Source organism: Penicillium longicatenatum (genome assembly GCF_028827895.1).
Source record: "Penicillium longicatenatum strain IBT 33135 chromosome Unknown contig_1_segment0_segment0, whole genome shotgun sequence".
In the NCBI taxonomy this organism is placed as follows: Eukaryota; Fungi; Ascomycota; class Eurotiomycetes; order Eurotiales; family Aspergillaceae; genus Penicillium; species Penicillium longicatenatum.
In genome coordinates, this window is record NW_026643119.1 from 2,977,211 (window position 1) to 2,993,303 (window position 16,093).

At 47.3% G+C, this 16,093-nt stretch overlaps 5 protein-coding genes across 5 annotated transcripts; 2 read left to right on the forward strand and 3 right to left on the reverse strand.

Annotated features, from left to right (window-relative positions):
• Positions 1 to 601: 601 nt before the first annotated feature.
• Positions 602 to 1,619, forward strand: N7484_001871 (glycosyltransferase family 34 protein; the record flags this gene model as incomplete). Its single annotated transcript, XM_057112291.1, has 2 exons — positions 602 to 900; positions 968 to 1,619. Coding segments are annotated over 2 exons (951 nt in total), but the record flags the coding sequence as incomplete, so codon positions are not given.
• Positions 1,620 to 4,054: 2,435 nt separating this feature from the next.
• Positions 4,055 to 4,330, forward strand: N7484_001872 (uncharacterized protein; the record flags this gene model as incomplete). Its single annotated transcript, XM_057112292.1, is given in 2 exon segments — positions 4,055 to 4,137; positions 4,153 to 4,330. 2 exon segments carry the CDS (start codon positions 4,055 to 4,057, stop codon positions 4,328 to 4,330), a joined length of 261 nt encoding a protein of 86 aa, XP_056977029.1.
• A 992-nt stretch (positions 4,331 to 5,322) lies between these two features.
• Positions 5,323 to 9,593, reverse strand: N7484_001873 (uncharacterized protein; the record flags this gene model as incomplete). Its single annotated transcript, XM_057112293.1, has 3 exons — positions 5,323 to 6,243; positions 6,300 to 9,142; positions 9,200 to 9,593. 3 exons carry the CDS (start codon positions 9,591 to 9,593, stop codon positions 5,323 to 5,325), a joined length of 4,158 nt encoding a protein of 1,385 aa, XP_056977030.1.
• Positions 9,594 to 10,078: 485 nt separating this feature from the next.
• N7484_001874 (cytochrome P450) lies at positions 10,079 to 11,495 on the reverse strand (the record flags this gene model as incomplete). The annotated part of the gene is made up of 2 exons (XM_057112294.1): positions 10,079 to 10,284; positions 10,352 to 11,495. The coding sequence occupies 2 exons, from the start codon at positions 11,493 to 11,495 to the stop codon at positions 10,079 to 10,081; spliced, it is 1,350 nt and encodes a 449-aa protein (XP_056977031.1).
• Positions 11,496 to 13,967: 2,472 nt separating this feature from the next.
• On the reverse strand, positions 13,968 to 15,759 carry N7484_001875 (cytochrome P450; the record flags this gene model as incomplete). The annotated part of the gene is made up of 3 exons (XM_057112295.1): positions 13,968 to 14,976; positions 15,040 to 15,536; positions 15,604 to 15,759. The coding sequence occupies 3 exons, from the start codon at positions 15,757 to 15,759 to the stop codon at positions 13,968 to 13,970; spliced, it is 1,662 nt and encodes a 553-aa protein (XP_056977032.1).
• Positions 15,760 to 16,093: the final 334 nt, after the last annotated feature.

Sequence of the window (16,093 nt, forward strand, 5' to 3'; positions counted from 1 at the left end):
CTCCTTAGTCAATGCAGCTACTTGGCGCCGGCCCCATTTAATCCCTACCCCCAATGGATTCCCAGCTGTGTCATTGGTTTTCTTCGTGATGATGATGCCAGGTCCGTGCCGGTAGTCCGTACAACAGACTGAGCCGCCTTTCCACACCAGGAACACTCTACGGCCATACCAACCCTGTTCGGGCAGACCTGTGAACGAGTCACCACTAATTCTCAGTCGCCTCAAATGATAGCGAAACTAACCGATTTTCCACGTCACCAGTCCACAGAACGTGTTAGTACCATTTCAATACCATCAATACCGCTCAGCTGAGCCCTCGAGGTGGTCTCGATTCCTTAACCATGCGGGCCCGACCCGTGCTCCCGGGTTTAACTCCCTGGTCGGGCGGTGGGGCGGGAAATACATATCCTGATCGGTTATCTCCCAATTCTCCTGAGCTGTTTCCCATATCCGTATGAGGGGGTTGTTGAGAAAACAAAGAACCCCGCAACATGTCAAAATTCCTCCCCAGAAGCCCTCGCGCGAGGTCAAAATTATGGCAGCAGTTAGTTCTCGCGGTTTTAGGGATTTGGGGATTTTTTAAATTGTTTGACATATACAGTACGTGCATCAGCTTTGCGATGAGACCCAGATTGCCACAGATGAAGCTAACACACCTCAAGCCAACAACTTCCCTCAAATACAGCCGACTATCGGTAAAGTGACGATGATATATGGCAACAGCACAACATACGACAAAGCGCTAGAAACACATGAATTGCATGGCAGACGGTTCAATTATCCACAATTCATTCTCCGTCAACCTATCCTTGACGGTACATTTAACAAATATGCCATTCTTCTATCCCTGGTCCTCCAGGAATTGGCAAAACCAGAAGGTCAAAGATTAGAGTGGCTTTTGTAAGTCAGGCTCTAAGTCTACTTGCAATTCCCTGTGAGCAAAGCTAATCCACAAATCGCTCGATAGTTGGCATGATAGCGACACAGTTCTCATGAACCCCAATATGCCTCTTGAGGTCTTCCTCCCACCCGATCACTTCGGAGACGTCCACTTGTTACTAACAAAAGACTGGAACGGAATGAATAATGGAGTTTTCTTCCTCCGCGTACACGAATGGTCTGTAAATCTACTATCCGCCGCAATCGCCTACCCAACGATCCATCCAGACGTCGAATTATTCTGGCCCGATCAATCAGCTTTAACGAACCTTTTCAACGAGAACGAAATATTTGCGCGATCCGTGGTTTACTGCCCCTTGCGATGGTTCAATGCCTATATGCGGTCACCAGATGGGCGGAAACAAAACAAGGATTCACCTGCACGTTTCCAGGTACACCCTGGAGATTTGCTGGTTCATTTCCCAGGTACGCCCCGCGAGCATCTCAACCACACGCTGTTTCCATATCTTCAGATTGCCCAAGGACATGAAGCGGAGTGGGAGCCAACGCTTGAGAAAACGGAGTATATTCAGGAAACGAGCACCTTCTGGGGGACGATTAATCGACAACCTTACTTACCCAAACCCAAAAATAAGCCTTCACCAAAGGTTGAGGTGACTCAAGAGCAAGATCCGGAGATAAGCTTAGACCCGGAACAGCCTGAGGCACAAGAGTTTTAGGCCTGGGCTTAGGTACTTGTACTCGATTCCCGCCCACCAATCTATGTATATAGATTGTATCAAGATAATGCATATGTAAATTACTCCTTCAATTCTCCAGCTTCTATTGGTGCATGTAGATGACATAAATCGGCAAGTCACTTCGTCTTCCTGTCAGAATTAGGTATTCTGGGCTTGAAACATTCCTATCGCTGACAAGGAATGGCGCTTGGCGTAAACGCCACATCGGCTCTAGGTGGTTTCAACTTAAAGCCACGCGTCTCATGTTTTTACTGAACCTTGGAAGATCCAAATGCTATTTGAGGCTCGTTTAGACCTTGTTAGCCGCTCTGTAGGCGCTGCCAACGTCCGTCTACGTAGACTTACCAATGGACCTATTTTGGTGCCACTTGGACTCCCGCATATATGAACGCGCATAAAGTATGCACTATTTACCACAAGAAAGTAGACGCCATGCACGCAACTATATATAGTGATGGTCGGACCTTTGTGTATATATTGGACCGATATTGTGTCGGCTTCGGCTACGATTTCAATTGTGGTTCCGACGTTTTGGCAATTTTGATCTGAGACAGCTTTTAATCACCACATGGTTAGATCCCGGAAAAACTGTAGGAGATAAAGGTGCAGCACAAACTTGCTCGAAATTAGTTTTGCCACCTGTTTTTCCCTGGTCATTATATATCTCGCTTACAAAAATATGACAATTAAGCTGTTTCTCTATCTTTCGTGAATAATGTTCAATCTTTCAGTGTAGTACAATATGAGCGCAAGAAACAGGAATTTTTCATACCTAGCTTAAACCTCCCAGTGCCGCTTCGACATCGGCTCCACGATTCTAGCGGTGGGTTGTAGTCCAGATTTGATGTTTCATGGTATTTATGAGAGCCCGAAGGGCGTGGCGGGTCGGTCAGCCATCGCTCGAAATATTGATCGTTACCTACGCCAAATAGTAAACAATCAACAAAGCTTGGGCGTGGCAGTGTGTAGATTCCAAGAGAACAGTGCTTCAAAAGCCTGCGCTTATACCCAATAATATTTCACTTATCTCTGGCGGGGCGGCCTGTGCGGTAATCGCGCCGGCCCGCAGGATTCTCACCCGATTCTCACCCTGTCTATTGCGCACTCACCCTTCTCACCCCCGGTCGCGCGACGCTTGTTGTTTTATAAGGGATGCTTCAGTGTTCATGTTGTTGAGGGGAGTTGATTGTATTGTCTAAGATACAAGTAGGCTGGTGAACAAGTATATATTTATGCACGTGATCCCAGCCTCCTTATTGTCTCAGCAACCGAGATATTTCAACACGACTGCTGGCCGCATTTAAGCCACACGCCGGTGAGTTAGTAAGCTGGGTGGGTGACCACCAGCGAATCCTCACTGTTGTATGTTTTTATTACATTTTAGTTTTTTATTTGCTTTGGACATTGCCCTTGCCGCCCTATCTTCAGCTCCTTCAGCCCATTCACCTGAACGCCCTGAACACCCCTGAAGCGCTGACGTGGCCCCTCGCTAATAGATTTGACCGAATCTTCTCCGCTCTTTTCAGCCGTGACAGACTTCCCTGGCTCCACCAAAAAAAACCAGCCTTATCCTGTTTCCCGGCCATGTAAGCGGATCTAGGTAGACGGGATTTCCTTTATTGATGCCTGATATTCTTCGTCCTAGCACATAGGCTTTAGCTATGTGAATCATTAGTTGTGGGTACGAATTTACCACAGAGCAGGATAGAACGGACGAAGAGAAGCAGATTTCTGCTAGGAACGCAAAAGTATTAAACGACCAAGTAAACCAATTAATTCCATCTAAATGGGCCTGTATGCCGATGGTGGGAAGCGAGAGACAGTTCCATGCAACCTTTCTACATTAATCGATCCGCTATCTCCAAAAGCCCAGTCTTGCCCTTCAGGCGCTTGGGAGAGGGAGTCACAAACCAACAACCAATTTCTTCACAACCGCCTCTCTCAGCCCATCATCTGAGAGTGCTGATGACCGCGGTCCTTTACGCTTCGATGACCGAACCTGATCATCTTTTATACTCAAATGATCCTGTCGTGAACTAGAATTCATTAGCAAATACTTTTCAAGACCACAATCTTTCTAGCTACGATTTTTCTTAACCACGATCTTCTTGCCATGCCTAGCGTCATGGTTTATGGTTTTCAATATTTGGGGGGGGGGGGGGTTATTTTTATTTCTATTTTTATTTCTTTAAGACATGGCGCTTCACTAAGCGTCCGGGATAAAGCTAGGGTTAGGTAATTTTATCAATCCCATAAAATTAGACACTTTCTCGGTAGCTTAGACCATCAGAATCATGATTAGCCTCTTCTGTGTGCTCCTGGGCGCAGTGGTTTCTTCCACTTTGCAGTAAGTAACATCTGTGAAGTCTTTGAACGGGCAGCAAGGTTAATTTCTCAGAGTTGACGATGGCATGATGCATCATGTCGCCGTGGGTGGATCCGAGCTGCCTTCCTTCTTGCTAAATACAATTGATGCCAAGATTGGAGATCATATACGGTATGATTTCTATAGCGTCAATCACACTCTGACCCAATCTAGTCTCAAGCACCCTTGTTCCGCACTTCGAGAGTTCGATACGGGATTTGGCCAATTCAATCCTGAAAATCGGAGCGATCTCTCGGTAGCCTTAACCATCTGCGGTCGGACCAACGCCGAAAGATACGACCTGAATTCGGACCGAAGGATATGATCTCGCCAAGTGACTTGAGCTCTAGAGAATCAAAGCGTTTGAGCAGTGTGTTCAACATGTTTCTAGTGGCGCGTTTTGTTGACTGACCAGGACAAGATTCATATATCTCTACCGTATGCCCTTGGCGATGACAGGTGGCCGGAGTCACACCTGGGCAGATGAAGTTGACTACAGCGGGAGTGTTTCAAACGTCAAGTTCCAAGGCTTCAGGATTGCACTCTCACAACCTCTCAACCATCTTCTATGATATGATACACAGTAATTTCAGAAGTCATAGAACGTCATTTGGTCTTTTTCCTACGTCCTATGAGGATATCAAGTTCATAAGCAGTGAGAGGGTGAGAGGGTGATTGGGAGGACGGTAGAGAGACGATTAAAAAGACAAGCAGTTGAGGGATTGACATCAAGGATTCCATCAATTGAGCGTATGTATGTATTGCTTTGTAACTGAACAAATACTCATTCAGATATTTGAAGTTTGCAGACATTGTTGCAAGTGTGGCCACTAAACACCGCCGTATCTGACCATCTCATCCACTGACCAATCGGCCGGGGCGGCGGATGATCACCTGGTGATCATTTTGGGTTTTATTATTCCCAAATTCTGTGGAAAGTCACACAGCAAGGTGTCGAAAAAGAAGGGCAAAACTCGAAGGTGAAAGTATCTGCCGAATTGTAGAAAAAGAGTGTGAGGGTGGGTGGATGAAGAAGGAAGAAAGAAGAGCGGGTCAGATGCTTTTATACCTATAGAGATTATTGAGCGATTCTCATTGAAGTAGCAGATATCTAGAGTAGTGAATATGTTTCGAGCGCTCCAAGAATCACACTGAGACAAACACTGAGAGTGATTTGAAGTAGAACTGAATATTCCAAGGTTGCATGTGATTCAAGGTTTCAAGTTGCGAAATTGTGATAATACTACATGTCTACCTGTCCGTATGTATTATACGACACCCTCAAGTTCAACATTCGAGGTTACATAGATTTTTAATTCAACTTCGTTCCTCCTTCCCATCCCTTCTATTTCGTCCTTTGGTCACCCAGTAAAAGAAGAACACGCCGAAGATATTCACGACTACGAAAACTGCCAATAACCCCAAATCACGCCAACGAGTCCGAACATCAATGTGCATCCCCTGGAGTGTGGTATTTGTGTCTGTGACGGCGCAGAAGAGACAATCTTCACCCGACACTGCAGTTTCAGCATTCAAGACCCGCCCACCAGCCATGCTAACATACTTCGCTAGGTAGCTTCCGCAAGATACTGTGGTTCCGTTCTGCGTTGGCAAAGGAATCCGCAGCAAATCGATCGAGGCACAATTGAGTGGTGTATCAGCTAGCCCCGCCTTGATCATCCCGCCCATAATGTATGTCATTGGGCTGACGCGATACATGAATAACCAGAAACTGGGCATTGCATTGGGCTGAACGAGAATACCGCAGAAGATGAGGCAAAGCATAAACATCAAGTTAGCGATGTTGACAGCTGTAAGGGAGTCTGGCATGCCGGCGGCAAGAGCCTGAGAGAAAGTTGAGGTAAAGGCTAGGAAAAGCCAAATTATGAGGAAGGTTAGGCCGGCTCGTTCGTTCATACCGATGGCATCGCTGGTTGCGTTCAGCCCGCTGCGCCAGAATCCGGTTGGGTAGTACCATGCCACAAAGACAGGGACAGCAGTGAGTGACTGCCAAACTAGTTCGACTATCATGTTTGCTGCAACGAAAATGGGCCAACTGTATGTTTTCGATTGTCGTTCCCTGGCTTCAAAGATCTCCCGGTTATCGATAAAACGAGGGATGATCTGTTGGTCGACGGTGTTGAAGATGATGGAGATGAGGAAACATGAGAAGATGGAGCTGGTAAGGCCTTGGACGGTATGGTCCAGCATCCAAAAAGAAAGGCCGTTGAAGAGTGCCTAAAAAATGTCAGTTCAAAAGTGACGCTAAATGAAAGGATATGGAGGAAGCATACGGAGCCAATACATAGAGCCAATTTTGAGTACAGGTAGTTCGGTTCTCTCCAGTAGTCTTGAAACATGCGGTAGGTGACCACCCACAACTGTGTCAAAGCTGAAGCTGCGTATTCATAGTCCTCTGTCACGGCAGCTGAGGTCGAACAAGCGTTCCGCTTCATGGCAGCGATCTCGGTCTTGGACGTTTCAGCCTCTTGACTAGTTTCCCATACGGTTCTCCAATCCTCTGTGCCCTTGGGTGGCGAGGTCCCCGTCACTTCGAGGAGCCATTCTGCAGGATTTTCTCCAAGAGCAGGAATGCGAGCTCCTGAGCGAGTAAAATAATCGATGACTGTTGAAGCGGAACGACCTAGATCCCCAAAGTAAACCGTCTTTCCAGCCTGAAGAAAAAGGAGCCGATCGAACATTTCAAACAGCTCACTGGAAGGTTGATGAATAGTGCACAGAATAGGCTGGCCATTATCCGACAGCTTGCGTAAAAGCGTGCATATAGACCATGCCGTCTGACTATCCAGCCCAGACGTAGGTTCATCGAGGAAAAGGAGTTCGGGGCGGGCGGCCATTTCCACAGCAATTGTCAACCGTTTCCTTTGTTCAATATTGAGACCCTTCCCAGGAACACCGACAATTGCATCTGCGTAAGCCTCCATCTCCAGCATCTGCAGTACTGTGTCCACATAAGCCAGCTTCTCAGATCTTGCTAGCTCCCGAGGTTGACGAAGCAGTGCGCTAAACTCCAGTGCTTCCCGCACAGTTGCGGAGGGACAATGGATGTCAGCCTGCTGGACATAGCCCGTTTTGCGTTGAAAATACCCATCACGAGCTCGACCATCGATTCGAACCTCTCCATGAACAGTTCCTGTATATTTACGATTTGCAAGTACGTCTAGAAGAGTAGTCTTTCCTGCTCCAGTTGATCCCATCAAGGCAGTCAGTGTGCCACGAACCACCCAGCCATCGATCCCCTCCAAAATCCGGGTTTCCTCTTTTTTATCAGCCTTAATGTCGTAGCCAACATCGCTCCATAGAAAGACCGAAGATTGCTTGCCAAGACTGTTAGGCATATCCCCTTGTTCAGGAACGCGCAGATCGGGTGTGCCTTTCTCCCTAATATGGAGGGAGTCAAATTCGACACTCTCTTCGTCTGGCAGGGCAGCGTGGGAAATGGCATCCTTTCGGCGAAATAGCAAAATGTCTCCCTTGGAGCGCTGCGCCTGGATGTATTCTGTGGCGACGAGGTATACTGCACAAAAACCGACCATCAAGGCGAAGAGAATACCAAGGTTTCGCCATAAATGCTCGACCAAATACCCGTACTTCAGCTGCAGATATTGATTCCCATCTACCCAAGACTGCCCTGCGACACTTCCAATCGCGGAACAGGTCTTCTCATCTAAGCTATCTGGGTAGGAAGGCCCTGAGGGAACGAACGAGGAGCACGAGAACCTGCGTTTCTGAAATTCGTTGATCATGAGGCTTTCATTGGCGTAGGCGATCGGGTTGAAGTATCGGATCCAGCTCAACCACGGTACCTGATCGCTTGGAGGAATCACGAATCCAGCGTATATAATGAAGTTGAAGATTACGATTGACACCGGAGCTAGTGACTGATCGTATGTACGCGAAATGGACCCGACCGATCGAAAAATCATCGACATGGTCACCATGACCACTAAGCCGAAGAGCCAAAAGATGAAAAAGGCCCCGACCTCTCGCCGGAGGTTTGTGAGGAAATAGACAGCCACGTTAAACCCGAATGAGGTTAGAGCTTTGACTGGTAGGTCGGAAAGCATGGAGGCAACTCCTTCGGCCACTGGATGGTAAAAGGCGTAGCGAGAATGCTTCTCCACAGTCGTCCGTTGGCCCCACAAGGTAATAACCTCGAACGCGGGGAGACAGGAGTTCATCATAGTCGCATAGAAAATTAAAATGCTGCGTGTTTCGAAGCTATCTGTGTCATCTTTCAGGTTGTAGAATAGACTTCCCAGGATGATGGAAACGATGACGTTGCCCACGACTCCCGATACAATGCCTTGTAGATTATGTCGTGAACGGATTAGGGCTCGGCGGAAGCAAGCTTGAAACTGGTGCATGATGCTTGTGGGGTAGAACGAGGAGGCCGAGCACGACTGTGAAGAATGTTTGGTATTGTACTCGGTGATTTCCTTTCTCAGAGCAAGGTACTCTGGGCTGTCTCGCCATGCCCGAGCAAGGTCATCGGGGGTTCGAGGCAACGATGCTGCATGCTCTGGTCGGACCATGCGCTCAACTGGATTGGTCAAAGAAGTCAAAAAGTCTGCTGTGGTCGCTCGCTCTGGTCGCACAAAGCCTAGACGCTGAAAGTAATCAGCGGCCTCTGTGGCAGGACCAAAGTAAATTTGACGGCCGAGATACAACAGGAGCACCTTGTCGAATTGAGAATATAGGGATTCAGGTGTTTGATAAATGGTTGTCATGATAGTAGACTTTCGGACGTCTGCCATGCGACGCAATGTGCGCACGACATTCAAAGCTGTCGCACTATCAAGGCCACGGATGCTATTATCGCAGCATTGAATAGGACATCGGCTGAGAAAAGCCTCGGCAATACTGGTACGTCGCTTTTCACCGCCGCTCAGTCCTCGAATCAAGTCATTGCCAACTTGAGTGTTCAGAGAGCGCTGCATCCCGTAGATTGAGGCAATTTGGTGACTGACGGTCTCAGTCGATTGGGCGTGGGGTCTCATTTCCGCTGCGAAGGTCAAGGTTTCCTCGAGCGTCAACTCAGGCAGGTGGATATCGTCTTCGGCGAGATAAATCGTGTCCGCCCAGTATTTTTGGTGCATTTCACGAAATGGGATTTCTGTGTCGAGATTTCAGTCATTTGTGCCACATGAAGGTATGGGGAAATGGTTCTCACCATCATACATGATTCCTTTCCCCTTTCCCTTTTCCTCTACCTCTACTCCGTTGACATAGCCAGACATGGTCTTTAGGAAGGTGGTGCAGCCGCTCCCTGGACGACCAAGGACTAACAGCATCTCACCCGGTTGGACCAAGCCATCTAGATCCCTCAAGATCTGCACCTTTCGTCGGGGTACTGGAAAACCCACCAAACCCTTAAGCTTGGATGGGATGAGCTGGATGTAGCTAGCGAAAGTGTGCTGGAATGCATGAGTTTCCGTATATCCGTTCACATTGACCTCTGTGAAGGACACTCCCCGTGGGGTGGGGTCGTGAGCGCCATGCTTTTGCTTCTCTTCCTGGATCAGCCATTGTTCCAGCGGCTGCACCGAGTCATTCTCTCTCGTCATGGCCGTCTTACAGTCAACAAGAGCGAAACGTCGCCACACTCAAAGGGGAGTTGAATAAAACTCCTCCATGTTCAAGTTTAGGGGCAGAAAGACAGACCACTACAAGGTACGAAGCAGGGCCGTGGCTTTGTTCCCGCTGCACTTGTCCATTTTTGGTAAAGCTGTTGTTGATCTCAAAGTGACGGAGATTATGACGGGTGGATCCCGATGTCACAATAAAACGGAGCTTGTTACTCCTTTAGCCCTTTACTAGTGGTATTTAATTGGCACTTCAAATGTTGAGAGAAGGCCAATGCGTACCTGATCGATCTTGGAGACTGAAGATAAGATTCAGCCCCCGCGAATATTCTTAGTATATTACTACTATTTACTAGTGGATACAAGATCAAAACCAGGAGGTGCATCAGGGAAATTAACCGGAGACCATTTGGATCACATTGCATTGCTCGTTTCATTGTTTATCTCGTTGCCTAATGGCTGCATCGTTACTGCATCTCTTCCAGGGGAAGACTTCTTCTTCGAATAGCAAAAGGAACCTTACCCTTTGGCTTTTGGGTTCCCAGTCCGAATGACGAGGAGTCCATTTCCCAATCGGCCTGGATGTCTATATCGAAGTGACTAACCAGATACGCGCAGGTGTAAAGCATAACCCGCTTAGCGAAGACGCGTCCGGGACATGCCGAAGTCCCACCTGCTCCCAGAAGACATGCTTAGCCCATGATGAAATTGAATTGGACTCGAGCAAAATTTCCACTTACCACCGTACGGAATCCACATTCCCTCCAGGCCGGACAGAGAGAAAAAGGGCTCGTTTGCCGTCTCTGTCATTTTCTCAGACGCGGTTTTCACTCGCATCGGTCCGGATTGTGGGTCTGCGGGATCTCGCAAGAAACGGTCCGGCCAGAAAGTCTCCACTGGGTGGACTCCATTGAGCCCCTCGTTCCAGCTTTTCTTGTCCATATGATTCGGATAGGAATTGACCATCACCACCTTTTCTTGTTCTAGCCACCACTGGTTGATACTGACCGACTCGTGCGCGGAGCTGCGGGTCACAAACGCCTGGACATGTAAGCGAAGTGTCTCCGCATACACCGCTTGTAATAGTGGATTTTTGATGGCCCTGTCCATATCGATCCTCACTTGAGCAGCTTCTCCATCTACAGCGTCTTTCTTAATCGTCATGACGTCGCGTAAGCTCTTCCGGAGGCGCCGAAGAAGCACCGGGTCGGCAAAGACATGGAGAGCCATCATCATTACCGATGGAACAAGGTTTGTCACAGACACCCAGATCAGACCAAGGTCAGAAGATGCCAGTGATTCATCATCCTGCCCATCAACCGCGAGCAAAAATTCCTGCCTCTCGCGCATCATTTCTGATCCCCAGCAAGGATCTCCGTTCCCGTCGGTATCAATAAGCGAATCCTTGAATTGGGCCCGAGCATTCTCATACCAAGCCAAAATTTGGCCCAGTAAAGAGTCACGAACGCGGTAGGCACGCGGAATCAGCCATCGCGGTAATCGCTTTGACAGCGATGGCGTGGCATCGTCAAACTCCCAGAGCTCTTGCATGAATGTGGGATTGGTCTTCAACAACAACGGGCCAAAGAACGACTCCACAACAGAACGTCCCAGGTTGTCCCGAAAAAATTGATGTATATCTGGCATTGAAATCCAGCCATTGACCTGTTGGTGCTCGTTCAGAGTTGATACCAACTGTGTTGTGAAGATTCTTTGATAGCGGTTGAATGCGGGTAGCAACCCAGCGCCCATGAATCCTCGTATCAGAGAGTTATGCGTCAGGTAATCTACCCGATTATGTGGTGCGACATTGCTTCTGGGATGTGGCTTGCGATAAGGCCCAGAGTTGTCTGCTTTATACACCTTTTGGGCGGCAGCCTTCATTCCGAAAATAGTCTCCAAAGCGATGGTATAGATAACGATTGGGCTGGAAAACATGGCACTCTTCCACAGCACTGCAACAGTTTGCGGGTCTTGGACAAAACATACATCGAAAAATGGGAGTGAGATTTGGACGCATGTTAGTCTGCCCGCATATGATCTATTTCATGTAAGCACAATAGTCATATCCATGAGGCTCCCAGGTAGAAGAGGAGTGGGAACTGACGTTACTCGTTTAACAAAGGATGGCGTATCCATTAGCAATGAGATGGCATGACCCACGCCCGGAAGGGGGGATGGAAGTTTCGGAGGCACACGTGCCTCTCGACGTGATATATCCTGACTCTCCCAATGATAAAAGGCCCATGTTATTAAATAGGTCACATAGAAAGGCAAATATATCAAGAAAGCAAAGACAAAAGCTTGATAAACTACCGAAGTTGACATCTTAAAGAGTGTCCTGGTGGTTCTAGCGCAGCCTGAGAGGATTTTTGTTGATCAAGTCAAGTCAGGCTTGGAGAATGACAACATTAAATAGTACATACGAGGCTAATTTATAGCTCGGCACAACGAATGACGACTTATAACGTTTTAACCCATCCAAATGTTTCCCCTCTCTTGTCAGCCTACCGTGGCTACTCGCTGAGAGCCTAACCATCGAAACATACCGGGGAAAGTAAATATGACAAGGCCATACAATGACTATTCAGCACTTGATGAAACGTAAAGACGACATCGGATAAAAATAAATACATACAATACAAATATTCTGCAGAGCAGTTAGAGCTCAATTGGGGGCCAGATACGCGTCGGCTTAGCACTTGAGGTCATGAAGTCCCCAGAGCCAACAAGATAGCATATAAGCATTCGATAGGTGTGTGGCTCTATATGCTAGTGACTAGGTCAGTGCCCGGGTGTAGATCTAAAGCGTATTCGGAGTATTTGCCGTAAGCGAGTCCGTATTAAACATATTGAATACCACAAAATTCGTACATGGCGCGTCCACCAAAATGGATCCCGATTATCGCTTTTCCCATCTCTGTACTAATATTCAAAAGCATTCGTAGTTTGGCCATTCTGTTTCAAGGTTAATAGTACCACACCGAGGGTCAGTGGATGGGTCACGGTACAGTTATCATAAAGCCAAGCTGCAGAAACATTGAAACTTCCAAGGTTGTCGCCCAGATGTATATATCCCCGAGCACTCGAGGTATTCATTTAATTCCACCCGCGTTGTCTTCCTCCAGACCTCGAAAATCGATACCAATCTTGGGATTTTGTTGGAGAACTTCCATTGGAGCATTTCAATGTCGAAACATGTGCAGTGTTAAGCCACCTACCTAGTAGACCCACACGTGCACTCATAGTCCATACTCCGCACACCCACTTAGCCAGACAATGCAAATGTCGTTACATTGCATGAATGGCTATTTATGGTATACATACATTTGCATATTACCTATGTAAGCAGGAGATTTTGGCTTGGTAGTAAGGCATTTTCAAGTTCTTGGGCCTCATGTGTACATAGTGGACCCACTAATGGTCCTATTCTCTGCGTGTACGTGTCTTTGCATGCATGAGCGGCTTAAATAGCCCCCCAAACTGCATAACTGGGCTCCCCAGACTCCCACGCTAATGCCATAGGCGCACTTAAATGTTTATTCATCAACGAATCGACGAATCGGAAAATTACTCAGGTGTTGGTTGGGCTATTTTTGCCGCCTGCATCATCCAGCCCCCGAGGCCCACCACCTGGCTTTCACAAACCTTGGAAGTGAAAGTTTGAGGCATACATACGCCCCAGGCACCGCAAGTGATGGGTGATGGGCGATGAGCGGTCAAAGCTGAACATTAAAATATCCTAAATCAGTGGGTCTACCTTCGCACTTCTAACTGTCATTTTGAGACCGGACCCACTCGGGACCCTGTGATGCTGCCTCCGGGAGTGTTCCCTTTTTGAGGGGCAAAAGTTCAGATACATATGCGACTGTCAGTGCGTTAGGCCGCCAATACAGGGACTCGAGAGTGCCTTGATGGATATTTATAGTGAATCGAACATCGTCATATGGTTAAGATCGGTCTAGACTGCGGGCTGTTTTGAATTAGCACCTGAGTGATATGTATGATTTCTTTCTAATCTCCAGTGTTCAAATGTTCAAAGCCTTGTCGACTCCTCAAGTCCTCTAGCGACGGTGGATAGCGTAACCTTGGAAGTTTATCCCCAAGTTGAAGTGCTTGTTTAGCCCTGCATTTAGGCTATTCCAAGGTTTCGGTATCAATACATGCACATGTGTATCATCTTCGTCTTTCTAAAGGGAAAGTATAATTTTCACCCATCTGGGAACAAGTTTGAAGGTTAAATACACATGTACTGAATTTTTCTGACAAATTACTTATGTAGAGATGTAAAAGGCTCGGAATTCTATACACCCATGTGCATACTTGATTCCAAAATTTGAACATCTGAAATCCTCTCTAGGTGCTCTCCTTCCGTTGAAATACCCGGCAAGGCATTCCGTTTACGGGATGCGATGCGCCTTGCGAAACCTGATACGCACGCTCACCGAATACGGTCTTTAGTCCGGCATTAGGGTTCAGCCGGTCCCATTCGGCGTACTGGTCTTGGAAATCAAATTCGCGGAGCGTAAGTACCAATGTAATTTTGATATCAAGCATCGCCAACGGCTGTCCGATGCAATCGCGTGGTCCGAGCTCGAAGGCCCGCATTGCATGTTTTGGTGGGTGAAGAGGATGGTCCATATCGACTAGCCATCGATCTGGAATGAAGGTGTGCGGTTCTGGCCAGTAGTTTGGATTGCGCTGGATTGAACCATGAAGAATCCATAAGAGAAATCCTTCTGTTGGGTACTTTGTGCCGTTCTTATCCTGCAATTCCACTCCCGGTTGGCCCTCGCGCAGGGCAGATGCTGGTGGGTATAAACGAAGTACTTCTTTGATCACCGCCGTGGTGAAGGGGATTCGGTTAATCAATTCCGGGCTCTGCTTTAGCTGCTCGGCTGTGGTCGAAATATCCTCTCCAAAAACGGCATTGTGCTCCTCTCGTACTTTCGCCAAAATATCTTGGTTTTTTGATAAGATGTACATGCTGTACACGATTGTTGCAGCAGTAGAATCATGACCAGCAAATAAGAAAGTCCGTACTTGTCTGGTGGCCCATTCTTTGAACTCTGAGTCCAATTTTTCTTCCATTGGTCGGGTACGCATGTAATCAGCAATCACAAGGTCCATGATTGATTTTGGCCGGCTGGAGGGTTTGTTGTGACGCCACATGTCGAATCGCTTATCCAGAGCCTTATCAATGTATCGGGCCATGATGCGTCCATTATACCATTCCACTAGGTATCGGATCGGATTCCATCTGACAAAAGGGTTCATCTCCTCATCCTGAACATGCCAATTGATGAGAACTCGCAATGCGTCTGCTAGAGGATTACGCTTACGAAGAGATTCGAAGCGATCATTGCTGTTTAAATCATTTAATATTCATGCTTATTTCACTGAATGATAGAATAGGGAAAGAGCTCACATAGCCACAGATCCAATAATATCCATCATATAATCACATGTTAGCCTGTCCAGGGAGAAAGTGTCCCCCTTACGGGCATGCTCACGTAGAATACCGACGTAAACTTCTGTCTCTTCCACGATATGAGCAGTTTGTTGCATAATCGTGCTAGCGCTGAATGCGGAATTAAAAAGCGATCTTGCCCGTTTCCATTCCGGTCCATTTGTTGTAAAGATATTAGGGCCTCCGGTGAATGAATGGAAGTAAACAGCAAGGGAGTGCGGTTTAGGTAGCGCAAAAGTTTGACAGGCCTGAACTGCGAGCTCTAGGCTTGTGATCACTAGAAATGGCTTGGCTGTAAAGGGCCAGACATCCATATAAAAGCAATTATCGAATTTGGAAAATTCATAGGATAGCATGGTAAAAGCATCCGATTGCTGTGCGTCCTTGGGGATCTTGGCCATGACATCTGGCAATGCTAGAAGGTTTCCAGCCGCTAATGTCCATTTCGGTGCTGGCTGAAATCAATATTGACACTATTAGTCAATGTTTCCATTTGGTCTTGGGAGAGAATGAAGTACACACAAGACCACGCTTAAGAACGCGATAGAGGGGTATACGGTATTTTGCGATTGAGTAAAAATTTCGCAAGACGATAATCGCCCCTATCGCGAGAAAAATCCGAACTCCATTTGATCGGATATAGTTGACAATTTCCAATCCCATGCTGGTGTCAGCCATATTGGAAAGGGCTTCGAAAATTGTGCAGATTGGGCACTGAAATCTGTGACAGTGATCCGCGAAAATAGAAAAAGGAGGCTCGAAGTCAAAACAAAGTGGAAGATAATGTGGCCTAAGACTGAAACAAACGTGAGTTTGAAGTGCCGTTCTGGCCAATGCTTACAAACGCCCACTCATCGAATAGCAACATTTGAATTGATCCACTCCAGGCTATGTACTTTAGGCATGCAAGACACGAGCTTTAGACTGCTGTACCTCCCCTCAGGTATCTTTCACGTTCTTTATTGTATTACACAGTATCTTACCCGGGTATCTCTCATGCGGGATCATCACT